Genomic DNA, 19,069 nt, shown 5'->3' with positions numbered 1-19,069 from the left:
AAAGAATACAGAGAACATTTTTTGATGGGATTTTAAAACCAGAGATATTGGAGTACTTCTGTGTTTATCATGGCCATCAAAATAGTACTACTTGCAATTCAGCTTTCAATTCTAAATGTCTGGGAGAAATGCTCATTTCACAGTTTGTTCTAAACTGTTTTTAATGTTGTAATTTATATTGCTGTACCCTGCCCTGGGACCTTCTGAAGAGCAGATTAATAATAATAATAATTGCTCCTTTATATTTTATAACCTTGTTCATTTCACCTTATTAACTTTAGTCATGTTGCATAGATGGCAAGTCAGTTATCTAAACACCAAATTGCCAGATGATGAGTCATTTCCATGGTGCACAGTAGCAATCGAGACATGCCGCTGGAATATCTGGGATTCCAGGCCCCATTGGGACCTGAAGGCCTATATGCAAATGAGCAGATTGTTTTCATAAATGCAGGAGGGACCCCTTGTTGAGCAGCTGAAGACCTAACAAGTCACCAGCCTGAGACAGCCAGGAAGCCCTATTACCACTTGCCCCAAATCTACTTTTCTTTGCCCAAGACCGGTCCAGGAAGAAGAAGAAGAAGAAGAAGAAGAAGAAGAAGAAGAAGAAGAAGAAGAAGAGAGTTTGGATTTGATATCCCGCTTTATCACTACCCGAAGGAGTCTCAAAGCGGCTAACATTCTCCTTTCCCTTCCTCCCCCACAACAAACACTTTGTGAGGTGAGTTGGGCTGAGAGACTTCAGAGAAGTGTGACTGGCCCAAGGTCACCCAGCAGCTGCATGTGGAGGAGCGGAGACGCGAACCCGGTTCCCCAGATTACGAGTCTACCGCTCTTAACCACTACACCACACTGGCTCTCAGGAGAATATATAATGTGAAAGGAGTGCTAAACTCTGCCAAAGCATGTCTACTCTCATGAAGAGGACAAAGCTGGAGGCAGTTTTCAGAGCTTGCTTTGTTATCTAGAGCCTACTCTTGTTCTAGAGATTATTATTGGAACAAATTACCTACCTGTGGGTTGTCCATAGGCCTGAAGATCATGTATCTGATGGACACCTTAGCCCCGTGCAGATGATTAAACTGGAAATGTGTGTGTATGTATGTATCTGGAGAAGAAAAACAAAGATTATGAGAGGCATGAATATCAAAGTTCTATGAAGAAAGGTTGAGGGACTTGGGCATGTCTGGCCTGAAGAAGAGATGATTAAGAGGTGATACCATGCCATCTTCACATATTTGGAGAGCTGTCACATATATGATGGAACAATTTTGTTTTCTGTTTTGCTCCAGAGGGGAGAACCTGAATCAATGGTTCAAATTACAGAACAGAAAAAAGAAAAAGATTTAGTCTAAAAATTAGAAGGACCCTCTGGATGGCATGAGCTCTTTGACAATGGCCATGCCATTACTGGTGTTGTAGTAGTGGATTTCCTACGTTGGTAGGCAGTTGGAGTGGGTGACCTTTAGGTACATTCAGACTCTGATTCTGTACCTGCTGGTCCCACCCAAGCTGCCACACATTAACTGTAATTTTTTCACAATGCATGTAGCTGTTGAAGGCACAATCTGTTTACTCCATTTTTGCAGCATATGGGTTGCATGTTCAGAGTCATTGCACATTGCAGTGTGTATATATAGACCCTTGTGTAGACGAAATGATCAGTGTGTGAAGGCTGGTGGGCACAACCCTGACCCCCCCCTCAATTTCTATGCCGTTTAACAGTTTTCACAGTCCTTTTGTCTTTCCTCTTGCTATTTCTGTTGGACCTCTGCTGTTGGCTGTTGTTTCCAGTTTTCAACTGCACGGCTGTGCCCTGTAGGCTTCAACTGAGTAAGACAGACAGAATTTGGCTGCTCAAATTATTCCAGAAACCACTTCACAGATGAAAAGCCTGCAATAGAATTAGCACTTCACCTAATGCCTTGCATTTCGATACTTAATTTTGTGCAATTACAAAACCATGTATATTCAGCATTCTCATGATTTTTTTTTCAAGTAGCACTGCTTTATAAGCTCTTTCTAAATTTAGACATTAATTGGGTGTAATTTAAAATGACATTTAAACTTGTGAAGTAATTTGCCTTCAATAACGGCATGTTTTAGGTTTCCCCAATTATTTCTATGAAAAAGCATGATATTGTTAGTTTCAATGATTTAGGAATAATGGAACAAGGTTTAAAGTGTCCCTCCTGCAAATCACCCCCCTCAAAAAACCCAAAGAATGAAATACCTCGCTTTATAAAATTTGATGAGGATAAAAGGATAAATGGACCTTGCATATTATCAGGGCTTTTTTCCAGCTGGAATTCAGTTACGGCACCTCTCAGGTGGGCACCATTGCCATTCTAAGAGAACAAGGGAGGTGAGTTCTGGCACCTCTTTTTCTAGAAAAATAGCACTGCATTTATTATTATTCAATTCATCAAATATCCTTTATTAGGCATAGCAAACCACACATTATCAAACAGACACCGTATACAAATTGTGCAAAATATGAGCTCAGCATAACAAGGTTTGTCCCACATTCAAATATTATTATTCCTTTTTATCTTTTGACTTGAGTGAATGGCAAGTGGAATGATTATGGAAAGGGTCATACACGAAATAAATATGACAGACAAAGATCAGTGATCTGCAGATTAACATGACTGATCCGAAGGATGAAGAAATGTCATTTAATATATGCCCCCATTTTATATATATGGATGCTACTTTAGCTCCCTTCAGCCATTATAATTGGCCATGTGAGTTTTCAACCAAGAGGCCCCCTCCCTCCTTTGTTGCCTCCCTGATTTTCCAGGGGTCTAAATCTCATGGGTATTTACATGAGTACATAAGAAGCTACTTGTTTCAAGAAGTTATCCCTCGTACCCACCAATGGTGATGGGGAGAGTGATGGGAGTTGGAGCTAGTCTGCTTACCCGCCCCCCCATATTTCCCTTTTGCATGTGGATATAATACAGTAGTATAACATCGGAAGAGAGCTTAAGTTGATGGCCGCCAGACAACTGGTGGAAGCAAATTCCACAAATTTAGATTTATGAAGCAGTACTTCCTTTAGTCTGGATTTCCCACCATTCTGCTTCACTGGGTTACGTTGGGTTCTAGTATTATGAGAGAAAGAAAAAACTCTGTTCCTTTTCTCCACAATGTACACAATTGTATGCTTCTCTAGCGTGTCACCCTTTGGTTGTTGTTGTTTAGTCATGTCCGGCTCTTCGTGACCCCATGGACCAGAGCACGCCAGGCACTCCTGTCTTCCACTGTCTCCTGCAGTTTGGTCAAACTCATGCTGGTAGCTTCAAGAACACTGTCCAACCATCTCGTCCTCTGTCGTCCCCTTCTCCTTGTGCCCTCCATCTTTCCCAACATCAGGGTCTTTTCCAGGGAGCCTTCTCTTCTCATGAGGTGGCCAAAGTATTGGAGCCTCAGCTTCAGGATCTGTCCTTCCAGTGAGCACTCAGGGCTGATTTCCTTCAGAATGGAGAGGTTTGATCTTCCTGCAGTCCATGAGACTCTCAAGAATCTCCTGCAGCACCATAATTCAAAAGCATCAATTCTTCGGCAGTCAGCCTTCTTTATGGTCCAGCTCTCACTTCCATACATCACTACTGGGAAAACCATAGCTTTAACTATACGGACCTTTGTCAGCAAGGTGATGTCTCTACTTTTTAAGATGCTATTTAGGTTTGTCATTGCTTTTTCTCCCAAGAAGCAGGCGTCTTTTAATTTCATGACTGCTGTCACCATCTGCAGTGATCATGGAGCCCAAGAAAGTAAAATCTCCATAGGTAAATTTATCCAGAGCCCATATAATTTAGGTTGTCCTTTTCTGCCCCCTGTTATTATTGTAAAATGTACACGTTGGACAGGTATTAGGAAAATTCAGCCGCAAATAGTACACACAAGCCAGGTACACAATATCACTATCATATCCCAACGTTCTTGTACAGCAAAATGCAGATTCTGTTTGGATGAGTTCTTTGATCCCTTTCCTCACTCCACCCTTAGTAATTTGGGCATGACATCTGGGTAAATCTCAGATAGCTGGCCTTTCAAATCTCATTGCACTGATTGCCTGCTAATTTGTATTCATTGTCGTTGTTAACCATAAGGTTATAAAACAGAAGGTTGTCTCTCTGCTGTGCACAATGACTGTAACAGATGGAATAATAAGTTCAAAGGGTTTATTTGAATTTTAGTCCCATCAGTCTCATCTGTATTGTTCTGTGAGTTCAGCTATGAGAATTTGTCCAAAACAAGCAGTTTGTGGTCAGTTAGCTCTTTTAGCCTTGATGTTGTTGTTTTTTGTTCTTGATTTTGGGCCAGAAGTGGTCCCTAATGGTTGGTTGCGCAAAATATTAAAACGTGCTGAAGAAACGCTTTAATTCCAGGCAGATGCCCATACCTGTAAATGACTCATTTGCATCCATGCAAACAAATCCATACTCCCAGCTTTTTATATCGAAGTCTGGTTGACCTGAATTAGTTTTCCACATCATTTTAGTTTGCTGGATAAATGTAATTCTCAGGGGCAAGTCTAGTTCTGAACACCATAATGTTGCTCTTATTGATCATAAAGCCATATTTTGACTTCTTGGTATATTAAATATATGGCATTGATAAACAAACCCTTTATAGATAACAGCCCTGTTTAGGGAAGTTTTTAATGTTTGATGTTTTATCACATTTTTAATAATCTATTGGGAGCCACCCAGAGTGGCTGGGGAAACACAGCCAGATGGGTGGAGTATGTATAAATAAATAATAATAATAATTATTATTATTAATTAAAATACACAGAGAAATACTGGGACAATATAACATCATTTTATCCAAAAATATGAATTCATGCTTTGTCAATCAAATTATCCCCAAATCAACAAAAATATTCCAATGTTACTAAAAATTAAGTCTGAGAATTTTTTATTTATTGTTGGTGTATTATTAGCTTATGTTCAGAAAAGTTGTAATGACCACTTCATAATACAGTACATTATAGTACACTATGATGAGCTATGAGTATTATAGATAAATAATACAATTCTAATTTTTAAAAATTACCTAACGCTCTCTCTCTTTTTCTGAATTTCATATAAAGTCTCTTCAAATATGCATGTTTGTGCTGCTTGCTTAGAGAAGTAATTTTCTCCTTTATTGTTTGCTAACATTTTCCCCATTCTTTGTACATGTTTCCTGATCAATCATAAATTATTTAGTATGAGCCTTATGGAATGTTAATAAAAGTTTAAACATTTAAAAAGTTCACAAGGCTAATTCTCTGTGGCTTTTACGATATACTCTGGTTTTGAAATATGAGATTATCTACCTTCCATGTCAGTGGGCTAAACCTTCTGTCTTCAGCTTCAGATTTCAGTGCTATATTGGAGAATGCTGTGCATATATTTTACAGTCAGCTGAAAGTTTTTTTAAAAAAGCAAAATATATTGTTGAGAATTTTTGAATAAAAAGTTTTTTTTAAATAAAATATCGATTCAGGTTTTTTTTTTAAAAAACCCATCAATTCAGTTATCAAAATAGTTTGCAAGCTTAACTTAACTGTTAAGTCCCACTGAACTCCGTGGGACTTATTTCTGAGCAGTCATGTAGGGTTGCATTGATCCATGATGGCACAACTAAGATTAAACTTAATTCTGTAGAAAATAATTTTTGTCCAACACTAGGAGCACTGATTGATGGTAAACTATTCGCTCCCCCGACTTATATTTCCATTTTGTCTGCATGCATCTGTATGTACATGCAGCCACTTGGAGACTATTACTTGAAGCTTAATCCCTATTGTTATTTCCTCAAGTTTTTACAATTGGTGATGCAACATTAACTTCCTGCTTAATATTACTATCTGATTACTGTATATACCTGTCTTCTATATGCACATTTCTTGCAGAAATGTGTCACCTCTTAATTAAGAAAAATAAAAGTATTTTTCCTGCCTTTTAATAGTTATATTCAGTCCATTTAACTGAGATTAATTTTAATAATGTTGTCATTCTTTATTTTAAGTATTACTAAAATTCAACCCACCTATGAAACGGTTATCACCTACTATGAAAATGAAATTATGCAGTTATGTTAATAATTCTGTGGTAATTAGTTTAGAATTTTTGAGGATGAGGCCTGTGCATCAGGACTTTAATTACACTTGTAATTTCTTTAGCTTTTTCAACAGTTTTAACTTTATTTCCTTTTTTTCAATAGATAAGTCATTCAAATGAGATAACCAATTCTCTTTATTTAAGCTTAACAGGAAAACTTGGAGCTAATTACATCATTATAGTAAACAAAGTATCTTGTGGCACCCTGAAAGACTTAACAAATTTATTATGGCATACGGTTTTGATAGTCTTTAAGGCAGGGCTTTCCAAACTTGGGTCTCCAGCTGTTTTTGGACTACAACTTCCATCATCCCTAGCTAGCAGGACCGGTGGGCAAGGATGATGGGAATTGTAGTCCAAAAACAGCTGGAGACCTCAATTTGGAAAGCTCTGCTTTAAAGACTCTTTGGTTTGCTTGATTTTTGGATACCTCTCTGGAAGTTATTACCATCTTGGCCCAAATATACACCGCACCCACAAATAAGCCACACTTTTAAAATTCAAGGGGGGAAAAAAAACAAAAAAGACAATACCCGAATATAAGCCGCTCCCTTAAAATTCTGCAGGCGCTCACACCCGTAAATGGCAAATGTAGAAGAAAATCCTATGGATACTAGAGAGGACTCCTGGTGCTGTTTGCCCACGATCCCGGCTGCATTCGGGGGGGAGCTGTGCTGCGTTGCATGAGGTCTTCCCCCTCCCCCTTGTTCTTTCCTACCCAGCTTTGGGGGAGACTGGGAGCGATATTGTAGAAGCCAATTTTTGTAAGGTCGTGAATTTAAGCCGCCCTTTAACTTTTCATGGTCCGAATTTGGGGAAAAAGTGTGGCTTATATTTGGGCCAATACGGTATATCTTTACAGTAGTCCCATTTACCATTAGCCACGCGGGTCCCTGATCAGAAGGTCGGCGGTTCGAATCCCCACAACGGGGTGAGCTCCCATTGCTCGGTCCCTGCTCCTGCCAACCTAGCAGTTCGAAAGCTCGTCAGAAGTGCAAGTAGATAAATAGGTACTGCTCCTGTGGGAAGGTAAACGGTGTTTCCGTGCGCTGCTCTGGTTCGCCAGAAGCGGCTTAGTCCTGCTGGCCACATGACCCGGAAGCTGTACGCCGGCTCCCTCGGCCAATAAAGTGAGATGAGCACCGCAACTCCAGAGTTGGCCACGACTGGACCTAATGGTCAGGGGTCCCCTTTACCTTTTCCCCTTACATTAATGGCTTTTGTGTGAATAAGGTGGAGTGGGAGTTGTCCTGTCTCCCCCTTGCCCTCCCTGGGCTAGGATTATTATTCATTAAACTTACTAGTCACTTGGCACCCGAAGGCCTCCAAGTGACTTACAGTAACATATTAATGTATCAATGTGTTCCATGATCCCTGCCTTTAAACTCCCCCTCATCCCACCCAAAAGTCTGGTATCAAGCCCAACGGCTGCAAATCAGTGGTGTGGGGGTCCAGCCTCCTTATTAGGGATGGTCAGGCACCCCTTCTCTTCCTTCGGGGGGCAGCAGTAGCAAAGATGGTAGTGAAACATTTACCTGCTTTGCTGTTGGTCCGGCTGCTGCTTCTCTTCTGTAGCTTTTGTTGCGGGTGCAGATCTGATAAGGATCTGTACAGTGCTGAAAAGGTTCCCCATCCCTTTCATGTGTGCCCATCAAGTGGGCCTCTCTGGGTAGAGGTATTCTTGAAAGGTTCTTCCTTATAAATCTTAATATTTGGGCAGGTTCATAATGAAACACAGAAGCACTGTAGATGCCAATGATGTAAACACATTTGAAAGCTCCTAAACTGAATAAGAGGGACGCGGGTGGCACTGTGGGTTAAACCACAGAGCCCAGGACTTGCCGATCAGAAGGTCGGCGGTTCGAATCCCCGCGACGGGGTGAGCTCCCGTTGGCCGGTCCTTGCTCCTGCCAACCTAGCAGTTTGAAAGCACATCCAAGTGCAAGTAGATAAATAGGTACCGCTCCTGCGGGAAGGTATACAGCATTTCTGTGTGCTGCTCTGGTTCGCCAGAAGCGGCTTAGTCATGCTGGCCACATGACCTGGAAGCTGTACGCTGGCTCCCTCGGCCAGTAAAGCGAGATGAGCGCCGCAACCCCAGAGTCGGCCATGACTGGACCTAATGGTCAGGGGTCCCTTTACCTTTACCTTTAAACTGAATAAGCATGGGAGATTGAACTGGCAAGAGAGAACCTCTAAGCTTCCACCTCACCCCAAGCCTTAGAGATTTAATGCATCTTTGTCTAGATTCAGCTTCATTTGGTTTATATGTTTCTTGGTAGTTGGAGACTGAGGATGCACAGGGATTGTAGCTTTGAAAAGCGCAGAATACAAAGAGACCGCAAACCTGCCTTGTACACCCTTCTTCAACTTGCAGTATGAAAAGCAAAACCATCAGTTGCACTAAGCAAAAAACTGGCAGGAGAACAAATGTTACAGATTACCTCCATCATCAGTGTACATTGCACATGCTTGGTAGCTTGTTTAATTTTATTAATTTAGATGGCTTTATTATGCAATAGGATTTAATTCATAGTCTAGCATAAACATTTCAGCAACTGTTGAACAAAATTATGAAAGAGACGAGCCTTAATTACTTTTTCATCAAAGTGATAATCAGAGAAGGCAAACAATCTGGGGAAAATTTGATGTAACACTTGTTTTATTTGTTCACAACTTGGCAAGCGTTGTGTTGCAGGTGCGATGAGAGTACCGTATGAAATATTAAGGCTCTGCAGAGGAAGCTGTTTATTGAATTTATCTGTCATTTTCTTTTCACTTCAGAAGCTGTTGAAATACTTTTAATTTCCTTGGACCATGCGCCTCTTGTTCCAGACCATATCCCAGTTTTATTTTTCCTCGCGGAATCTGTTTTGTATAGACTCTGTTATGATACAGTGGAGAAGCCGCATCTCTTCTCATGTGAAATCAAGTTGTCCAAGGTATGTTGTATTTTTTTTAAGAGTAGCTGTCTGTCTCCTGATACCCTGATATATATGTTGTTTCATTTCATGGCTACTTAAGTGCCACTCTAGGCCTTGAGTACCAATCTTGCTATACTGTGATCTTATGCCATGAGATTCTTTGCTCTCTTCTGACAGTCTGTGACCGCTCAAGGTTGTAGATGTGGAATGCTGTCCCATTGGAGGTCTTCTAGGCTACAGCTGCATCCATCTTGAGACAGCCATTAAAGATTTTGTCGTCCTTTTGGCCTTTAAGAATATGTTATTGTTTTTTTGGAAGGGGGATTAAATGTTTGTATTGATTTTTGGTTTAGTTTAATGGTGTATACTGCTTTTGGTGATGTATAGCATAAAGTTGATGGAGGGAGGGAATAGTCATAAAGGTAGTAACATTTAAATACTTCATTTATAAGATCCATAGGGGCGCTTTCAGATCTATGGCATTGTTGACAATTTACATTACCGCAAATAAAAGCAGATGTTCAGTTTGCTGGAATGCATGCCGTGACTGTACTAACGACAGACAGCTGTTTCTTCTAGATCCCAACTCATAATTTTGCCATGGAAGCGAGTTATGGGAACTGCAGTTTATATGGTCCACCTTTTATTGGAGAAAGTAATTTGAATCAACATGTTCAAGTGAAAGCAGTGCAGTGTTCTTTTATGCTATCCTCATTATAACTCATTTTATCTTGAATTTTTATCTCTCTGAATTCACTGGTTTTGAGTATTCCACAGTTCAGCTTTCAAGTGACACTTTAATGAGATGCTCTAAAATACATACAAAAATCATCGGGAGTTTTTTTTTTTTTGTTCTCAATACATATGGATAGCTTGGATTTTCTAATAATTTCCATGATCATCTTGCATAATGTTCTTCTCACTGCTTAAATGATGTGACCTTTTTATTCTCCCATATGGATTATCATTAACTAAGATGTATTATGTTAGGTCACATAATCTGAAAGTAGCAGCAAGAGATTTATGCATTCAAGAGAGAGGACGAAATTGAAGCCATGTAAATGAAAGTGTCCAAATGAGAACCATTTGCTTCTGAAAGCTAAGTAAGACCTGCAAGATAAATGATGGTACCAAATTGGACTTCAATCTTGTACCTCTTCCCTATGATTCATAGATCCCTTTCAAACAACACATTTTTGTCTTGATCACAGTGATTTCTCTGCTAAAACTTTATGATCTCTTGCTAACCACTGAGCATCATTTTTTTTACACAACACAAGCTGTCTATCACTAGGGTCCTCTTCCTCAGTTCCCTAAATTGACATGTGCACACACATGTGAGCGAAGTTGTTGCAGTGCAAACACACCCGATGAGCCAATCCAGTGCACCCACTGGTGTGTTTGCACCGCAGTGACCTTGCTGATGCATTGCCTATTCCTCTCTACCTTCCAGTAGGCAGCAGTGATGTGACTGAGCAGATTTTGGGTGAGTGGCGGTGCTCCATCAGGTCTTTCTCTACTGGGGAATTGAATCTGAGCCTCAGGAATTATGTGTTGTAGCTATTATAAAAGTTAGCATTGCGCAAAAGAAAATATTAGCTGTATGTGAAGGAGTGTGAACAAGCACAATCTTTAATGGGTGCAGGATGAAATGATAGGGAGTTGTCCTCCTCCATTAACCTTGCACAAAAGTTGACAGAAGTTAGTAGCCCACAAAACAAATTACTAGCATATCCATTCACATAGAGTTAAATTAATCACTTGTGGCAAATCAGTTTCCTGAAGGAAAAAAAAATGAACCTTGTATCTTCTGATCTTTCTTTCTTTCTTTCTTTCTTTCAAAGCTTTATTAACCTTTATTAAAATTCTTCTGTAATCTTCTGGAGGCAACTTTTTCTCACCACAGACAAAGAAGCATTACTGGAGCAAACCTGCTCTAGTAATTTTTGCATAGGTTCTTCCCCCTCCCCCCGTTTTTTAAAAAATCCTTTCTGTGTATTAAGAGAATATATTGTATTAAATATTTTCACTGCGCTCAGGCCTGTTTCCAAGAAAAGCAAAGACGTTAAGCATTCCACCTATTCTGGTGAGCCCAATTATTTTGACATCTCAAGTTCTAATATAGTCCCCAGGACTTCTGTTGTCTTGTTTACCACTTGATTTTCTTTAATGATGGCTGTATAGTGAATATTAACTTTCTCAGGCATTATTGGATTCTTTCCACCAGTTCTTCTGGTTTGGCTGGTATATTAAATAAAAGAAAAACAAAACAAAACTGATTTGCCAAGCAAAAGATTTGTTGAAAATTGGTTTTCAGTTAACGAGTGCATCATGGACAATATTAAAACACATTTCATATGAATATCTGAGATGATTTCCTTCAGCTGTATCTGTTCTCCAGCCTTCTTATTCCTCTGTAAGGTATACTGCAGCTCCTATAATTAACTTGGGTTGTTATTAGGTTTTTGGGTTCAAAGACAAAGGACCCCCCCACAAGCCCCTTTCACTATAAAGCTTGAGGCACACTAAGTTAGATCCAGACTTCAATTCGCATTGGTGCAAGGGAGCAAGCAGGCAATTTTCACTTCATCCTTTCCTTTGCGGCTACTGGTGCCTTCTGAAAATCTGCTCCAGATTGTTGTGGGACAATAGGGCAATTGGTGTTTATCGCCTCCCCTGTTCCTTCAGAGGGAGCCTCCTCCAGATTTTGTTGCCTGCCGTGAATGGAACTGGGCCCTTTCTTTTGCCAAAAGAACCCCACCCTCTCATTCGCCTCTTGTAAGAAATCTGGCTGGGACCAGCCACCTTTGTGTGGCTGAATGCTTCTTCAATGCAGTACCAGTACTGCAAATAGCTGGAGAGTGTCCTGCAGTTCTCTGCCCAGCAGAGATCAAATGACACAAGAAGCCAATAAGATTCCATTTAGACCTGTAAAGCTACTGACTTTGACCTGGCCCCTAAGTTTGTTCAAGCTTAGTTTGAGTCCTTGCTTGATTCCCCACCGAACTTCTGCTTGCCTCTGTATTGAAACAAATGCTTGGCTCCAGGCCACCAGTCCCGATAACTTGATTTTCACTCCCTGCCTCTTGAGATGCATTCAGTAGTAACCCAAAACAGCACCGCTACTCTTTTCTCCCCATCTAAGGTTGTTTTTTTAAACCTGTCTCTATACATTTCAGCAAGCATGCAGCGTAAAATACAGTGGTGCCTCGCAAGACGAAATTAATTCGTTCTGCGAATTTTTTTGTCTAGCGAATTTTTCGTCTTGTGAAGCACGAAATCCCATAGGAATGCATTGAAAATCAATTAATGCGTTCCTATGGTCAAAAAAAGTCCAAACAAAGCCAAATTTGGTACAACAAGAGTTTATTAAGTGCTCTTTAAAGTCACACATACTGTAAAGAGCATTTCAAAATTCAAACCCAGAATTTTTTTTAAAAAACAGCAGAGTTGCCCAATGGTCACAGAAAATCATAAAAATGCAGGGAAAAAAACAAGCTTCCATATTCTTGCAAACCCCTCCCCAACTGTTCCCCCAGCCACCCAGCACACAGAAATTCAAATCCAGAAATTTTTTAAAAAAACAGCAGAGTGGCCCAATGGTCACAGAAAATCATAAAAATGCAGAAGAAAAAACACACAGGCTTCCAGATTCTTGCAAACCCCTCCCCAACACCAAGTCCTTGAATTCCAAACACCCCAACCCAAAATCCAAAAACCCCCAAAAAAGTTTTAAAAGCTTAACTTACCAAATGGCTGCAAAAGAAATTTTGGAAAAGCTTCAAAAATCACCAAAGTCTTTAAAAACCTCAAAAAAGGCTACTATGTATACTGCGTTCTATGAGTTGCTCCTCGAAGTCAAGTCGCAACTGTATTAACGGTGTTAAGAAAAAGGAAACAAACTTGCAAGACGTTTTCGTCTTGTGAAGCAAGCCCATAGGGAAATTTGTCTTGCGAAGCAGCTCAAAAAACGGAAAACCCTTTCGTCTAGCGAGTTTTCCGTCTTGCGAGGCATTCGTCTTGCGGGGCACCACAGTATTAACTTTTACCAATATTTTACCATATGGCAAATGCAAGGGAGGCCTAATAGTTCATTGGTGCACATTCCCCTTTGTCAGGAAGGCAGCAATAACTAATGTTCAAAGGTGTTTAGTACAATTTGGTTTTTGAAAAAGGCTGGCAGATACCCAAAATGTTTAGATAATTTAGGTTTAAACCAGTAGAAGTGTCATATTTATACAAAACAATGCCTCTGAAACATTAAAGAATCCTGATTAGTATGTTACCTGATTGCAGGTAAAAAGTCTTAGGGAAAATGTTACAGAAAGTGTAGAAAGAAAATTGCCTTTCTGGGTCATAGATTTGAGGTAGAGACAACTTCTGGGTCCTGAACATAAGCAAAGTTACGCTAATGGATAGAAAAATTTCAAGTTTTGCAAAAGTTTAGGGGGCAACAACAAATGAATGGAACAGACATGATGCTAATGGACGTGTTTTGTGTTTCTTTTGCCAGCTTGGATTTTTGGTCTTTTTAAGGCTTCTCCTGTTCAATTTCTTTGGTTACCAGGGGTTTTCTGAAGAACACAGATCCAGGCTTCATGTTGGCTTGAAAGGTAGCAATTATTTCTTTCTAGTTATCTAGCTTTACATATTTTAGATTGTAAGCCTGAGGGCAGGGACTGCCTCACCACTGATCTGGGAGCTTTTTCAGTTAGAGAGCAGGGTAAAAATGTTTCGGATAAATGCGCTCATAAAATATTTGTGACACAGTTGGGAATCCAGAGCATTTAGCCACCCCATTTAACTAACCACCCCAGGAGTGCTGTAGAAAAACCTGCGCTGGATGAGAGAGGCTGCATCCAGAGTTACCTCTCATTCTGTTTCCCAGCTTTGCTGCTGGCTATGCACTAACTGTAGAGCAGCGCTGCCACTGTATTTATTTACCCTTTATTTTAAACCAGGACTGCTTGCTGCTCCTGAGTGTCACTTCTACGTTTGCAATCCCTCTTCAGTCTGAAAACAAGTATAACACCTCATATCATTAACTTTTAACACAAGATTCCAATTGTCAGAAACACTGTATTTAAATCAAGTGTTTGTTTTAGGGAACAATGTAATGGTTACTGGTGTGAAGCACAAGAAATCGTTATCTAGCTATTTTAAAGCTCTTTCCTCAGATGGCGTCTTAATTAAGAGCAGGCTGTTTAGCATCCTTGACTTATGTAAAGTTCACACGAACTATTCTTCATAAGTAGTCCGGGGCTTGTGATAGGGGGCTGTGATGCCTTTTTTGTAGCTCACAGTTTGTGGGAAATGTTAATTGTATTCCATTCCTAAGGAGAGAGAAGTACTTATATATCAAGCTACTCAGTACTTTTCCTGGTCATCTTCCGAATGCTATTAATGGGGAAGCTAAGCCCAGAGGGTTCTCAAAATCAATTAGAAAATGTTTCTCAAGTATGCCCATAGGCAATCTTTCGTTTGCAGGGAGGGCTGGGTGAATAGGCAGAAGAACAGAGGGAAAGCCCTGTTGGATCGTGTGAAAGGCCTCTCTAGGCTACTAGTTCTTACAGTGGCCAACCAGATGTCAGTGGGAAGTGCATGTTGTAAAAAAAAAATATTGCCCTTTTCCCTTATGGGGTATCCAAGAGCCCATATAGAGTCCTTACATAGGTTCCCTATTGGTAGGAGAAGATAACAGAGGCCAACCAGAGAATATTGAGAAGCAAAGCAGCTAGTAAGCTTGATCTTTATTGAACTGTTGCAACAGGGTGCTCCCCCTCACCTGCAGGAGAGGAAGAGGAACCCAGAAAAATGGCGCGCAAGGCCTTATAAAGACTTTTGAAATTGCCACCCTGTAGATCAAGACCACCCCCAGAAACATCATACATACATCACAGAAAAGGCGGTCTTGAAACAGAATTTGAATGTTATTTTTCTCCTGTCGTTGTTTATCTCCTGTCTGGCAGGTTACTTGATTGGATTGCCTGGGTAGCCTGGCCAGTCTTTTGTAATGATAAATACTTAGTTCCTGGGCCATGTCACAGGCTCACATCCTATTCATATCTTAAATGTGCCCTTAAGACAGGATTTGTGAGGAAAGAGACAATGGGAGGTTTCCCACTTTGACCTTGCAGAGAAAACCTTTGCTCAGTTTAGGAATCAAAATGGTTCCAGGTCAGTCTTCCTGTGCTGATCTATGTATGTGCTTGGCTGGTACGCTTATGAACATTACCATACTAAGACCTCAAAATTCCTATCACACTCACAAGCGAGACATGACTATAACAGCACTCCCGGCACTTAGGAATCTCAGAAACAGTAGAAGTAGAATATAAACATTATGTAACCTTTCTTCATAGGGGAGTTGCTCAACCCCCTTGGTCATTTGGGCTGGCCTTTTCTGAACCTTTTCAAGCTTTACAGTATCCTTTTTGAGGCGAGAAGGCCAGGACTATACATAGTATTCCAAGTGCAGTTGTATGGACGTGGGAGCATATCTCCTCTAAACTGGGTATGAGTTCAGCGGAAACAGGTGTCTTTCATTTGGCGTTAGGCCACGAGAAACAAAATGGCTAGGTTTCTTGAGGGCTGGATAGCAGCCAATGTAACACCATTAAAAAAAAAAAAAAGGATCTGGGGTGATCTGGAAAATTATAGGCCAGTGAAGCTTAACATCTGTTCTGGGAAAAGTAGTGGAAAACATTGTTAAAATAGGGTCATTTGATCACTGTTTCTGTTTTTACCTGCAACTACTCATTATGTTACAGGCATCTGAACTAGGCAACAAGCAGTGTATACTTGAAACATGGAAATTTAGGTGAATAACACCTAATCATGAGTTTTTGGCGAAAGTAGATGGCATTTAACAAGCAAAACAAATACAGATGTGGTCTGTTCGTCTTGGGTTAAATCCTACCTCAAAGGCAGTGGGATTGTGCCATTTCTTTTAATATGGTAGCAAAGCCAAGATGAGGAATCTTCACACTGCTTCTAATCCCCACCTGCAGTGGATTTCAGGGAGTTTACCTATGTCAAAAGTAAGCCTGTGCTGCTTAGCCAAGCCTCTTCTATTTCCATTTGCCAAGGGCCTGCTGGTTCACATACCTTAACCCAACTACTGGAATAAATACCGTCCAGAAAAATGTTGGAAGAACATTTCCGCTACAAAGTCTGGCTCTCATTGATTCGAAAGCCGCCCGTTATTGTTCCTAGGCTCTTGACTAACTAGAAATAAAATTAGTTAAGTGTTCAAAACATATGGCAGAATCTATAGAATCACTTCTAAATGGAGTTTGATTAATGCGAGTCATTCCTGGGGGCTTTACTTCACGCTGCCACGACTTAGTATGTGTTTCAATAGAAAGAGGTTGTTCCAACAAACAGAACGATTTGGCACTGCAAAATCTTCCTGAAGATTTCCCTCAAGCGTGGTTCCGATACACAGCCTGATTCTTCATCAGAATGCCTCACGCAGGCTATGATGTACAGAGAGTGAGACTGCAGAAGAAGACAAGAGTGCTTGATATAATCAGATCAGTTGTCACTCATTCACAAGGCCACTTTCTAGCAAACCAACCTAATGTCAAACGCCTTCCCAGCACACGCTTTTTGGCATATATGTACACGGTATGCAGTGACTCAGCAGGCTGTTGCTGTGGTGGTAAGACTGCAGAGGTATTGCAGTCTTGCTACTGTTATTGGTTGTCATGGCCACAAATTCATATACAGAATGAAGAAAACAGAACCAGACAATTAGAAAAATCCTGATATTATATCTGTATCCTTTCCTTTTTGAAAACATGACTCATCTGCTGCATCCAGATTTACAAAATATATCAGCAGAGAGCTTCAGAAATAAGACACTCTCTGATTCTCATTCTTAAGGAATGCTGCAATAATATATTGTAAAACTGCAATGGAAAAAGCAAGCTGATCCTCAAAATTATTTCACTGGCAATCCCAACTCGTTCATTCCACTGGGAGAAATAGGATGGGTTTCAAGCTTTGGCTGTTACTCTCCTGTTATTACACCTAGGGAATCGGTGGGAGATTGCTGTTAAAACAGTATAAGCTTGGAATACTTCACATCTTGCAATGTTTTTCCAGTATAATACACGGAAAAGAAAATTCATATCCGCTTTGCAGAACAAATTATTGAAAGTGTGTCAAGTCTTTAGACATCTGGTGTTTAAGATGCATTAAGGAAGGGGCCATCCACCTTTTTGGGGGCTTTGGGCACATTCGCAAACCAAGACGAACTGTTTTGAGCACTGCATGCACTCCACAACAAAGTATGCACTGCAACCTATTCTATTAGCTACAACAGAATGCTTCTTTCAAGCCTAATTTCTGTGGGTAGAAGAAGCCCTTTGGATGTGTATGTGCCCACCAGCACCATGTTCTTTACTTCCATTAAGGCACAGTAATCCCACAACTTACATGGGGGTTACATTCTGGGGATCACACCTAAAGCAAAAGTTGTGTGTAGTCAAAACCCATTGGGTTCAATATTGGGTGGATTGCCAAAGTCCTTTTTCCTGGAACCCTGCCCACTTCCCACCCCATTTTAATTTATTCCATTATATTTTTTTTGCTGTGCATGGAAAGCTGAATGTGCACATTTAAATGTGCATGAGTTGCGGGTTTACTATATATAAAAATTATTTCTGTTTAAAGTTAATATAAATATTTGTTAGATGAAATCAGCTGGCTTACTGATGGAATTCCTCCTAATTTTGTGCAAATATGCCGAGTTTGCTTTAAGGAGGATATCTCCTTATAGCATCATGTTAGCCATCATGTTTGTATCTGTCAGGGGTAGTTTATTTTTCATTTATTTAAGAACAGAAAATTAATTAATTGCACTTAATCAGGAATACAGCCACCACAGAAAACTTCTCCATATGTAGTGTGTGGGTTACATCAGTTCTTGCCTTAGAATCATGCCTGTAGTCTTTTGTTATACCACAAGGGGTCACACAATATTTATAAATCTGCCCTGGAAAACTGCTCTGCTGAAGCTAAACAGTGAAAGTAGACGTTGTGTAAAAAACGAAACAAAAACTGTACAGAGCAAACTGTAAAACAGTATGATAAATGTAATTTTTTTTTTTTTTTTGGTGTGTGTGTGCCATAGCACTAGCAGCTTCCGAGGTCAGCTACCAACCGTACCCAAACATCCTTTTCATGGTGCATTTTATGCTGAAGGCTGGAGAAGTTATCTGTGAAACATCTGTACTTTCTCAAACATCATTGGCATCTGATGCAAGTTTGCAAGAAAAGCCGGCTAAGTCTTTTTCTGACACAGTAGGTAACACATGACTGAATTATATATATAATACACCAAATAGTGTCCTGTTATCAAATAAGCATGCTTGGTGATTCTGGCATAATGACTAAAGTTGAATTGAACTAGATAGATTGACATGTGCTGTTGATAGTGGGTGTGGCAGCATTGCTTTAATGAATCACTTTCAAGGGAGGGAATATTAATTAGAACTGTAGCAACTTTTTCCTTTCAAGCAACCCTGTACCTTTCAACATTCTCAAACTTTGTAAAGTGAGTTGAATCCGACATTTTCCTTTCTGCAGCAGAAAAACCATAGCTCACTGAGATAGCCTATGCTTTGCATGCAAAATATCCCAGGTCCAGTCCCTGGTATCTGCAGGTGGCGCTAGGGAATGCTCTTGTCTGAAACCTTGCAGAGCTGCGATCATTATAGACCAGGGGTAGCCAAAGTGATACACTCCAGATGTTGATTCCAACTCCTATCAGCTCCAGCCAGCACGATTGGGAGCCAGGAATAGTGAATGTTTGTAGTCCAGTAACATTTCGAACTTAGGTGGCTCTGTGGGTTAAACCACAGAGCCTAGGACTTGCCGATCAGAAGGTCGGCAGTTCGAATCCCCGCAACGGGGTGAGCTCGGTCCCTGCTCCTGCCAACCTAGCAGTTTGAAAGCACGTCAAAGTGCAAGTAGATAAATAGGTACCACTCCGGCGGGAAGGTAAATGGCGTTTCCGTG

General features: G+C 40.4%; 1 protein-coding gene across 5 annotated transcripts in view; it reads left to right on the top strand.

Moving 5' to 3' along the window:
* The window catches only part of TMEM232 (transmembrane protein 232), a 148,511-nt gene that overhangs the window by 18,755 nt on the left and 110,687 nt on the right, over positions 1–19,069 (top strand). For 3 of the 5 annotated variants that reach the window (XM_080972635.1, XM_080972637.1, XM_080972636.1), the window contains 3 exons: positions 8,904–9,061; positions 13,557–13,656; positions 18,183–18,352. In XM_080972635.1, the coding sequence (XP_080828761.1) occupies positions 8,904–9,061; positions 13,557–13,656; positions 18,183–18,352 (428 nt within the window). The remainder of the gene's footprint in view (positions 1–8,903; positions 9,062–13,556; positions 13,657–18,182; positions 18,353–19,069) is intronic. The other 2 variants (XM_080972638.1, XM_080972639.1) reach the window with 2 other exon arrangements.

This window comes from Podarcis pityusensis (genome assembly GCF_964106645.2).
Source record: "Podarcis pityusensis genome assembly, chromosome: 11".
Lineage (NCBI taxonomy): Eukaryota > Metazoa > Chordata > Lepidosauria > Squamata > Lacertidae > Podarcis > Podarcis pityusensis.
The sequence above is the reverse complement of the archived record's forward strand: the minus strand, read 5'-3'. Positions and strand labels throughout refer to the sequence as shown.